At 42.8% G+C, this 12,190-nt stretch overlaps 1 protein-coding gene across 1 annotated transcript; it reads left to right on the plus strand.

Annotated features, from left to right (window-relative positions):
* Nucleotides 1–290: 290 nt before the first annotated feature.
* PFN4 (profilin family member 4) lies at nucleotides 291–5,726 on the plus strand (the record flags this gene model as incomplete). The annotated part of the gene is made up of 4 exons (XM_080814254.1): nucleotides 291–407; nucleotides 982–1,119; nucleotides 2,316–2,421; nucleotides 5,698–5,726. The coding sequence occupies 4 exons, from the start codon at nucleotides 291–293 to the stop codon at nucleotides 5,724–5,726; spliced, it is 390 nt and encodes a 129-aa protein (XP_080670380.1).
* Between the last annotated feature and the right edge of the window lie 6,464 nt (nucleotides 5,727–12,190).

Below are 12,190 nucleotides of genomic sequence, written 5' to 3' on the forward strand. Positions count from 1 at the left end.
ATAATCTCGGGTGACTCTGGAGCAAACCATTGGTATAACTAGAAAATTGTGAGCAGTGATTTTTCCAAACTCAATAACCTGCTGTATGGATTGTGATTTTCTAGGATTCTATTTTCCTCTTTGAATACTGGTGGCTATTACATGATGGACCACCATTTTCACTACTTTCCAAAGTGCACGCGCTGAAAACTGTCCGAAGTGTCTAAGGAGACTTGTATTCGCAGACCTTTCCAAAGCTAGCCAGAGTGAGTCGTTTCAACTGTAGTTCCCCTTTTCAGAGCGGAGGGAGCATGAGCCATCTGCAGAACTTACTGTTGGATACCCTTCTGGGAACAAAGCATGTTGACAGTGCAGCCCTCATCAAACTCCAAGAACGAAGCTTATGTGTAGCATCACCAGGATTTAGTGTAAGGAAAAGCAAGTTTGGGCATAAGCTTTTTTTTTTAAAGATTTTATTTATTTATTTATTTATTTATTTGACAGAAAGAGACACAGTGAGAGAGGGAACACGTGCAAGGGGAGGTGGGAGAGGGAGAGAGAAGCAGGCTCCCACCCAGGACCCTAGGATCATGACCTGAGCCAAAACGCAGATGCTTAATTAACCAACTGAGCCACCCAGGCACCCCAGGCATAAGCATTTTATCAAAAGTTTTTCTGTAAAGAGCCATAGTAAACATTTTAGATTTCTGGTCCATGTGGCCTGAGTCACAACTACACAACCACTATGCGGTTTGAGTGGGAAAACAGGCATACATAAAAGAATGGGTGTGACTATGTTCCAACAAATCTTTATTTATGAACACTGAAATTTGAATTTCATGCAACTTTAACATATCACAAAATATTATTCTATTGCTTTTTTCCAATGACTTAAAAACGTAAAAACTATTCTTAGCTTGCAGGCCTACAAAAACAGACAGTGGGCCAAATTTGGCCAGCTTGCCATAGTTTGCCCACTCATACTCTCTTTAACTTCTGCAGATAATGCCTCATGACGTTCGAACACTTGTGAATGGATTCGCCAAGAACCCTTTGCAAACTAGAAGAGAAGGATTGTATTTCAAGGAAAAGGACTACAAATGTATCCGGGCTGATGACTATTCACTTTATGCTAAGAATGTGAGTGTTCACAATTTGAAGACAGCTAGGTAAAAAACCTTGTGAAAAGAATTTGATTCCAATCAGCTGTGTCCCCAGATCCCATTTATAAAACAACCTAACCCCATTACTGCAGTGACAATGTCTGAGACAGCAGTCTAATACTTAGGAAGACATACATAAAATAAAGTAGGAACAGGGAGCCTACTTGAGAAACATTCATTCCAAAATCTATCAACAGAAACTTGCCTGAAGTATCTCTTTTCACTACTCTATATTCTACAAGCTCCTTTTTAAAAAGAAAGAAAGAAAGAAAGAAAACATTCTTATGCTTAAAACCTCTCGTAGCTCTATTTCCTATAGGGAAATAAGAAGATAAAATTCACATTTACTGGATGGCCTATCTTTAGGGTTAAGCACACTTCATCTGCATCCTAAAGTAGCCTCATTTTACTGGAACAAGGAAACAGAGCATTCACAAGGTTAAGTAAGTCTTCTTTAGTCATGCAGCAGGAAATGGAGGTGCTGGGATTCAAGCCCAGAGATGTCCAATTCCAAAATCTATTACTTTCTCATTTTTTTAAAAGATTTTATTGGGGCTTCTGGGTGGCTCAGTAGGTTGAGTGTCTGCCTTCTGCTTGGGTCTTGATTCCAGGGTCCTGGGATTGAGGCCCCCATTGGGCTCCCTGCTCGGCAGAGAGCAGGCTTCTCCCTCTCCCTTTGCCTGCCGTTCTGCCTACTTGTGCTCTTTCCCTGTCTCTCTGTCAAATAAATAAATGAAATCTTTAAAAAAATATATTTATTTGACAGAGAGAGAAACAGAGATAGCCAGAGAGCACGAGAAGGGAGAAGGAGAAGCAGACTCCCACTGGACTCCCACTGAGCAGGGAGCCTGACACAGGGCTTAATGCCAGCACTCTGGGATCATGACCTGAGCTGAAGGTAGATATGCCACCCAGGCGCCCCTATTATATTAGTTGTTCTCACTGGGATGGAGTATATTCCAATCAGTGGAACTTTTTCAAAATACACATGTGTTATTACAAGTCTGAAATTTTTTGAGCAAAGACAACTAAATTAGTGGAAAGAAGTGAAGAGTCCAAAATTAGATATGAGTGTATGGAAGTAAAAAAAATGGCACAAAATATGACTGGAGTGTAATTGCTAGTCCTGTGACTAGAACTGAAAGAAGGGCATTCTGTTTTACTCTTATCCAGGAAAACACTGGTGTGGTTGTTGTGAAGACCCATCTATATCTTCTGGTGGCAACTTACACTGAAGGCATGTATCCTAGTGTCTGTGTGGAAGCCACGGAGAAGCTGGGTAAGTTTGTCTCCCCATGCCTGTCTTTGTTCCCTATGGCAGTCAGATCTGACCGCCAGTCACTGAGAGCCAATACAAACCACGTAGGGTAGAAGGGAGGAACTTACTGGAAGGATACTGGGTTACTTAGAGATTCACTGGAACAATGGAGTGGTACTGAGCCACAGTGAAAATGGACTCCAGGGACAGGAATACTGCCAGAATGCTTCTCTAGTCTCTGTTTCTAAGAGGGTCAGTTTTGTTCTGTCCCATTGCAAAGCCTTCTTTCCTGGCTGGTATCATGGCCAAGCCTCACATCGAGCCTCTTAATTTCTTTTAAGACCCTAATTTGACAAGTCTTGGGTCATATGGTTTATCCCTGTATCAGTCATTCCACACTACCCCACCATCTATTAGTTGTTGGGGGGCTAAGCATGAGTAAGGCAGCAGGGTTTAAAAAAAAAAAAAAAAAGTAAAACCAGAAATTTAGCTGCTGGGGGTTACTCTATGTAAAGGACCCTTTCCAGGAAAAGAAATTACTGAGCCCTGCAGCTACCTTGTTGAGGTCTACTGCATTCCCCTTTCATGTCTTTATGTCTTTGAATGAAGATCTAATGTAGGACTAACTGGAAAATTGTATCTATGAAAGTTGAGTTTAATGACAATAAATTACGTTTTAGATTTTTTTTATTTTTTTTGTTTTTTTTATAAACATATAATGTATTATTAGCCTCAGGGGTACAGGTCTGTGAATCATCAGGCTTACACACTTCACAGCACTCACCATAGCACATACCCTCCCCAATGTCCATAACCCCACCATCCTCTCCCTACACCCCTCCTCTGCGCCACCTTCAGTTTGTTTTGTGACATTAAGAGTCTCTTTTGGTTTGTCTCTCTCCAGATCCCATCTTGTTTCATTTATTCTCTTCCTATCCCCCTAACCACCCCCCCCCCGCCCCGTTGCATCTCCACTTCCTCATATCAGGGAGATCATATGATGGTTGTCTTTCTCCGATTGACTTATTTCGCTAAGCATAATACCCTCTAGTTCCATCCATGTCGTCGCAAACGGCAAGATTTCATTTCTTTTGATGGCTGCATAGTATGTTTTAGCTTTTTTAATGTAAACTTAAATTCCTTAAAAAAAAATTGCTAGAGTTGCTTGAACACTCCTTTGAGATGGTAGAAGCCCCTACTTCTACTAGTGAGGAAAGCAGCCATTCTTTCATTCTTTCAACAAATATTCAGCGATGATCTCCTATGGGTCCTATACTATCCTAATAAAGCAAGAAAGTCAAAGCTGTAAACAGACAGAGTCTCTACTTTCCATACCTCTATACATGCTGTCCTATCTGTAGTGTCCCTTTCTGTCCCTGCCCTTTCACATCCAGTTGTCAGATTTTTTTTCTAAAGATTTTATTTATTTATTTGAGAGAGAGAAATCATGAGCAGGGGGGAAGGGTAGAGGGAAAAGCAGACTCCTCGCTAAGCAGGGAGTGAGATGTAGGACTCAGTCCCAGGACCCTGAGATCACAACCCCAGCCAAAAGCAAATGCTTGGCCAACTGAGCCACCCAGGGGCCCCTAGTTGTCAAATGCTTAACCATCATTGAAGATGCAAGTCAAACCTTCATCTTCTCTCCACTATGCTACCTATTTTATGCATAACCTTAATTAGAGTTCTTTTTTTATTGTTAGAGCCACTAGAGTTCTTTGTTGACCTGGACTTGAGCCCTTAGAAGAAAAGAATTGTGTTTTAATCTCCTGTCTCTGGTACCTAAGAGTGTCTACTGTTGAGTAGGCAATTAGTACATGTTTGATAAACAAATAAATGAGTGACCTCTGCCTAGCAGAATCAGAGAAGTCTCCAGAGAAATGAATCTTAAAAAATTAATTGAGGGGGCACCTGGGTGGCTCAGTGGGTTAAGCCATTGCCTTCGGCTCGGGTCATGGTGTCAGGGTTCTGGGATGGAGCCCCACATCGGGCTCTCTGCTCAGCAGGGAACCTGCTTCTCCCTCTGTCTCTGCCTCTCTGCCTACTTGTGATCTCTGTCAAGTAAATAAATAAAATCTTTAAAAAATTAATTGAGAAGTTAAGTACCATCACAGAAAAAAATACACACATAAATGTATGTATGCACAGACCTTCCCAGTTGTTAACAGTTTCCTGGCATGGAATGTCATAAACCGTGCTATATAGCAGGCAATAAGGTATTCTAAGAGCAAATAGGACGGAGCCTGGACAGGACACAATTTTGGAAGCATCTAATAGAGGGAGTGAACTCCAACCTGGGAGAAACAGGCAATTGCAATACCAAAGACCTTTTCTGAGCAAGTGTCCAACATTTGAGGGAGGTTCAGTTTCAGTAGACTAGGGCTGGAGCAGGAAGACAAAACAGAGACCTGTAGAGTGGGGCTAATTATCTAATTAAAGGTATTCAGAAAATGAGGCTAGGAAAATAGGCAATTAGGCTGTCAAGAGGCCAGAATCTGACCTTTCAGCCTGGGCCCAGGGCTAATTCCCCAGGTCTCCTTTGGAGACCAGGGAAGTTGTCTGACCACTGTAAAGTTGATTCTGTGGCTGGCAGTAAAGGTTGAGACTCCTGTTAGGACCACAAAAGACTCCAAAGAATGTGTACTGGTTAGGAGATAGCTGGAATCATGCTACTAAAATCCCACTGCTCGGGAAGGACTAGGCTGATCTTGGAAGTGGTTGGATTCTCATGAGGGATGGTTGAGGCTGAAACCTACTCAGGAGCCAGTTACTCGTCTCATTACTTCTGTTTCCTTCACTTGTTTTTCTCATAATTGTATTTCTGTCAAAAAATTCTACATGATAATTACAGAAAATTTAAGAAACAGGGGCACCTGGGTGGCTCAGTGGGTTAAAGCCTCTGCCTTCGGCTCAGGTCATGATCTCAGGGTCCTGGGATCGAGCCCCACATTGGGCTCTCTGCTCAGCAGGAAGCCTGCTTCCTCCTCTCTCTCTCTGCCCGCCTCTCTGCCTACTAGTGATCTCTGTCTGTCAAATAAATAAATAAAATATTTTAAAAAAAGAAGAAAATTTAAGAAACAGAGAATTATGACTATTTAAAAATGTTTTATTATGAAAGATTCTAGGAGATATATGTATGTTTGAGAGCAGGGAGTGAGTCTTAACTCTTCAGTCATTCTTGTGTCTCCAGAATCTAGCACATGGTAGTCACTCCCAATGTCTGTGGAATAAATATAATGAAGCACTTTATGGTGATAATTTGTTGCTCACAAATAACAACCATGTTCTTTTCCTTTTCAGGAGAATATCTAAGAAGAAAAGGAAATTAAGTCATCAGAGGACTATGAAAGACAGCTCTCATTATTTTAAGAAATAGATCCTAAAGAAAAAAAAATCATGCCTTCTTTTGTGGTTGAAAACACTAGGAAGAAGATACTAAAGAGGAAGAATGAGTTAAGGGAGCAATTTTCCTTATTTCAAGAGATCTTCTTTTTTAATTGGAATTCTTTGATAAGCTATACTTGGTTTGTTTGTTTAAGTGTTGGTCATTGACATGAGTATGAGAAACCTGCTATCTGCCCAGGGCATATCTGTTGAGGGTCTTGTGCTCCCACACATCTTGCTGGGTATGCCAAGAATGCAAGGCTCTAACAACTCTTCATCCAGGCCCTTTCTCAGGGTGATTTTGCAGGAAGCAACCTTGAACAAGGAGATAATGCCTCCCTTCAGAACAAAGAGCAAACTTTCTTACTGCTTGCTATAAAAGAGGTAAGTTCCCTGAACTCTGAGCTGTAAAGCCACTCACTACATATGTGACATCCATCTGGTCCACATCACCCCTGTAGGACTTGGGGAGAAGGGCAACACAAAAGCCACACTTTGGGCCACAAGTCAAGGTATTTAACGGATGTTCCACGCTCCCCACCATCTACAGGCATCTGATTTTGTTAAACATGGGGAAGGCCTTTCAAAAGTCAACTCAAAAGGATTTTGTCAGAATCAACTCAGAAAGATTTTTTACTCCATCTTCTTGACTTCCTCCTAGTCCACACAACTTAGTATGGTTAATGAATGCGACCTTCTCCAGAAAAGGTTCATCTTGGTCACTTACTGGGTGTTCAGGACAATAAGGGTAGGGAGCTATAGAACTTATTTTGAAAATTCAGGATTCCACCCTGATCATTTCTGAGCATGATGCATCTTCCTTTCCCCTGACAGCAACTCCAGACCAACCTGGTTGGTACACTCTCAGGTAATCCTGAGGAGAGAACACCTTACACCCCCGGCAACAAGTCTTAGACCTCTTGCAGTTCTTGACATGATTGAGCAGCAAAGTACAATTTTCTGAATCCCAAACGCATGCTATCGGGCTCTCCATGTAGACCCACCTATAGATTTTGGCATCAGTCCTCACATGAATTGTTTCTCCTTGTAAATCAGCACATTGACATCATGTGGATTATATACTCAGCTCTCCACATGCTGTCAAGCTGGGGTTTTGAGCCTGCAAGGGAGAAGGTCTGACTCTAGGTAATGTCTAAAGTGCTAGAGGCCATCATGAAGCCTCTTGCCCACTCACCAGCTCTTCCTGGACACATGCCCACTGCACTGCTAGGATCCTCCTGGGACCCTTTTTGTAAACCTCCTCAAGGCAAGTGTCTCACTGTCTAGAGCCCTTCTATGCAGATCTGTCCAGTTAAGTTCTGAAATTCTCATCATAAAGTTCCAACTAGGTCCAGTTCTGAAGAGAGACCCACAAAAATGACCCTTTGATGGTAGCCAGAGTACTTGCAGAGGTTCCCAGGGACTGGATGATCTTCTGAAACATTGGGGATCTCCAAATGAGGGAGATTTGTGTCCTAGTGGTCTACAAAGACTTTAGAATGGGCACACAGGTGCAAATGGGTTTAAGTGATTAATTTTTTTCCCAGATCCTCAATTTCCATATGTACTTGCCACAACTGAGGAGTCGTCTCAGCTCTAGCTTCCCACCTGCCCTCCCCAAGCTCCCTTCCCCCAGGATACAAAAGAAAGGGGTACTCTCATCCAGCCCCAATCTTACTGTGATGCTTGGCCTGGAGTGTAAAACCTGCAGTGTGTGAGGGAAAGGAAAATTCTAAATATTTTTTAATGTTTTAATCCTCTGTTGTCAAAAACCACATTATATGTGAGGGAGAGATCCATGAGAATAAAGTAAAGAGCATTAATGAGACATAATGAAAATCTTTGCATCATTTGTCTTAGGAAGTTTCTATGTCTTACCTATCTATATTTCTTAAAATTCAGAAGCAAAATGATTGTCATAGGACATGTATGAACAATGATTACTTGGATTGAGAAATGAGAAACATTCTCTGATAGGAAGTAATTTTATTTGGCTGATTATTTAACAAGAGGACTGGCTTTGCCAATAAGAATGTCACAGAGGTTTTTCATAATTAATCTGCAGCTCCCAGATGTTAATGAAAATATATTTGAAGTATATGATGAGGTAGAAGGACTTGATTTTTAAAAATTGTCTTAGCCTCTGAGAAACAAACTGAGAGTTTTGGAGGCGAAGTGGGTAGAGGGATGAGTGAGCCTGGTGGTGGGTATTAAGGAAGGCACATATTGCACAGAGCACTGGGTGTGGTGCATACACAATGAACCTTGGAACACTGAAAAAATAAAATTAAAGGAATGTAGTTGGAAAAAAATTAAAAAATAAAAATTGTCTTAGCAAAACTGTATTGAAATTAACATTTTTACTTTCTGAATCCTTTGTGAGTATATCAATTTAAACAAGGTGTCTCTAAGTGAAAAAACAGCAGCTATAATTGATAATCATTTGATAAATCTTCACAAAGTTTTGTTAGTATGATCCCAGATGCCAAGACCCCGAATGACACTTATGGCTGTATAACAAATCCTTAACAGGTTGAGTGGTTTTCAGGTCTTTGCTTTCAACAAAATTGAAGAAAGACCTAATTAAGTTGCCAGCTCATAGATCACTGAAAATAATTTTCAATGATAGATCATTATATTGTTTTTAATCATATAACTCAGAGGTATTCAGAGAATTGGCTGACATTCCTATAATGAAATTTTTCTCTTTCCCATCTAATTTATGCAAATTACATTCCTCAGAGCTTGTCTATAAAAATGAAAAATAGGAAGAGAATTAATGTTGATCCCAGTCTCATTCTAGCAATGAGGAATATTCACCACAGACATAATTACTTGGAAAAATTCAACCCCACCAATGGTCATTAAGAGCTATCTTTCCAATAAAATTTTACTTTCCATGTTCAATAATTATTAATATTTCAAATAATACTTAAAATATAAAAATTCAAAATAATGTTTTGATCACTTGTGGACTAAGAATATTGTAATGATAATAAAACCCAGAAGAAATTGAACACTTAGAGCCCTGTGGTCACAGGAAATAACTTTTTTTTTTTTTTGAAGATTTTATTTATTTATTTGACAGACAGAGATCACAAGTAGGCAGAGAGGCAGGCAGAGAGAGAAAGAGAGAGAGGAGGAAGCAGGCTCCCTGCAGAGCAGAAAGCCCAATGTGGGGCTCGATCCCAGGACCCTGGGATCATGACCTGAGCCGAAAGCAGAGGCTTTAACCCACTGAGCCACCCAGGTGCCCCAGGAAATAACTTTTTAAATTACAGTACACATTTTTGTTCCAGATAAGAATGATCAATAAAGTATAAAATATAGCAATATATAATTCTATGAGAAAAGTAGAATGAAAATATGAGTACTAGAAGAAAAATTACATTTTAAAACTTCCAATTGTTAAAGAACTGTTTTGCACATTTTTACCGGATGATTATAAATATGAAACTGCTCTGAGGGGGTGCCTGGATGGCTCAGCTGGTTAAGTGTCTGCCTTCAGCGCGGGTTATGATCCCGGGGTCCTGGAATAGAGCCCCACATCAGGCTCCTTGCTCAGTGGAGAGCCTGCTTCTCCCTCTGCCTCTGCCAGCCACCACTCCCCCTCCTTGTATGTGCGGTCTCATGCTCGCTCGCTCGCGCGTGCTCTCTCTCTCTCTGGATATCTCTATGTCAAATGAATAAATAAAACCTTAAAAAAAAAAAAAAAGGCAGAGCAGCAGGCAGAGAGAGACCAGGAAGCAGGCTCCCTGCTGAGCAGAGAGCCCCATGCGGGGACGGGGTGGGGGGATGACCCTGAGATCATGACCTGAGCCGAAGGCAGAGGCTTAAGTCCCTAAGCCACCCAGGTGCCCCTCAACTTTATTCTATTTTAAGATTTTTTGTTTATTTTTTGAGAGAGAGAGAGAGAGAGCGAGCACAGAGGGAGAGGGAGAGTGAGAGAAGCAGGTTCCCCACTGAGCAGAGAGCTGGATGCAGGGCTCAATCCCAGGACCCCGGGATCATGACCTGAGCTGAAGGCAGACACCTAACTGACTGAGCCACCCATGCGCCCCTAGATACCAACTTTAAAATGTAAGAGGGCACAGGCATAGTTTTTTGAAAAAGTTTTGTCTATTTGAGAATAAAGTGTGAAGACTACTGCCCGGGGCAAGAAGTGCCCTGGACATTGAGTCACATGGATGGGTGCCCAGGAGGATGGCAGGGGCAGGTAGCCAAAGGAGCAGTCCCCACTAGATGGGGCAGAGGACCCCACCAGGCTGCTCCAAGCCTTCTCTCTCCCAGAGCTCTCCCAAGTCCCTGCTCCTGGGACTTGGCCCACCAACCTCAGTGGGGAATGCCCATGGAGAGAGGGGAGAAATCACCCAGAGAAAGCCCTGCAGGCACGAAAGCTACCTCGAACAACCCAACCCTAGCTCCTCCAGGGAAAAGTGCCAGCCCTTACTCTCCTCCAGAACCACGAGTCATCCCTGAGCTGCTGGGCTGCCAAAGCGCTGATTTGGTCACCAGAGAAGCTTTGTCTCAAGGTGACACAGCAGCACTGTGCAAAAGCCTCTGAAGGGGCTGGGACCCCGCTGGACATCTGGAAGAGATTATTCTAGGCCTCCAGCCCCATTTAACTCATAGCAGCAGCAACTACACCTCACAACAGTACCTCCGCCCCATTCCTAATGCAGAGGATCTTGTTTGTTCTGCTAAATATAAACCTTTGGGGAGCCTCTTTAGAGGCCAGAGATGTTGGGGAATGTGAAAAACTGCCACTGCAAAAATTACCGGCCACTTCCAAAATTTGGATCTTGACAGGGAATTGCAGCAAGATAGGCTTTAAGAAAAGCAACTTGTTGGGGCACCTGGGTGGCTCAGTGGGTTAAGCCGCTGCCTTCAGCTCGGGTCATGATCTCAGGGTCCTGGGATCGAGCCCCACATCGGGCTTTCTGCTCAGCAGGAAGCCTGTTTCCCCCTCTCTCTGCCTGCCTCTCTGCCTACTTGTGATCTCTCTCTCTCTCTCTCTGTCAAATAAATAAATAAATAAATAAATAAATAAATAAATAAAAAGAAAAGCAACTTGTGGGCACCTGGTTCAAAGCCGACAGCCAAGAAAGAATTCTTGACATCTTTGGTGCAAAACGGTGGTTTTATTGAAGCACGGGGACAGAACCCATGGGCAGGAAGGGCAGAAAGATATGACTCCAGGTCAGGAGGAGTGGCCTATTGTATACTTTCAAGTTGGGAGGGGGTTAGGGATAGCATTAAGTCTCTAAAGAATTTGGAAGCAAGGTTTCCACGACCTTGAGGGGGCTAGCTATTGTTGGGAAAAGGTCATTTATGACTGTCTAATAAAACCTTAGTCATGAAGCCCTTCAGATGTGTATCAGTGGGCCATATGCATGGGGGTGCGTAGTTGCCAACACGTATTTTGGGGGGTTTAGAGAAAACGGAAATTTTTCTTTTTTTTTTTTTAAGATTTTATTTATTTGACAGAAATCACAAGTAGGCAGAGAAAGAGGAGGAAGCAGGCTCCCTGCTGAGCAGAGAGCCCGCTGCGCTGCGGGGCTCAATCACAGGACCCTGGGATCATGACCTGAGCCAAAGGCAGAGGCCTTAACCCATTGAGCCACCCAGGCGCCCCCAGAAATTTTTCTTTTTAAGATTATATTTATTTGACAGAGTACAAGTAGGGGAGCAGCAGGTGGAGGGAGAGGGAGAAGCAGGCTCTCTGCTGAGCAGGGAGCTCGATGCAGGGCTCCATCCCAAGACCCTGGGATGATGACCTGAGCCAAAGGCAGATGCTTAACTGACTGAGCCACCCAGGTGCCCTGAGAGAAAGGAAATTGCTAAAGGAATTTTTATATGTCAAAGTAGACTTACAGGATTGGGGCGGGGGCGGGGGGTGGGGTGGGGCTAGGATTGTCTTTTGCCCTTAGCAAAGTATTAACATGGAGGCAGTTGAGTCCCTAGAGGAATGTCACTCTGCCTATTTCAAAGACTTGTTAGTGGGCTATAGGTAGTATGGAAATGTAATCATTTTTCTTCTGCCTTTGTTTCCCACATCAGTGTGGGGTCCAGAGCTGACAGCCAGGAAAGAATTGTTGAGACATCTTTTGTGCAAAGTGGTAGTTTTATTAAAGCAGGGGGACAGGCCCATGGGCAGAAAGAGCTGCTGTTCCCGGGGTTGTGAGCGGTGGCTGATTATATACTTGGGAGTTGGGGAGGGAAGGAAAAAAGAGGTTTTCAAAAGAACTTTCATATTCAAGAGGACCTACAAGACACTGGAGGCCTTGCCATTGTTAAGTTAAGGTTGTTTTCCCCTCTGGCAAGGCAATGACATTAAGATAGTTGGAAGTTGGGGTGCCTGGGTGGCTCAGTTCATTAAGTGGCTGCCTTCAGCTCTGGACGCGGTCCC

This window comes from Martes martes (assembly GCF_963455335.1).
Source record: "Martes martes genome assembly, chromosome: 9".
Taxonomy (NCBI): domain Eukaryota; kingdom Metazoa; phylum Chordata; class Mammalia; order Carnivora; family Mustelidae; genus Martes; species Martes martes.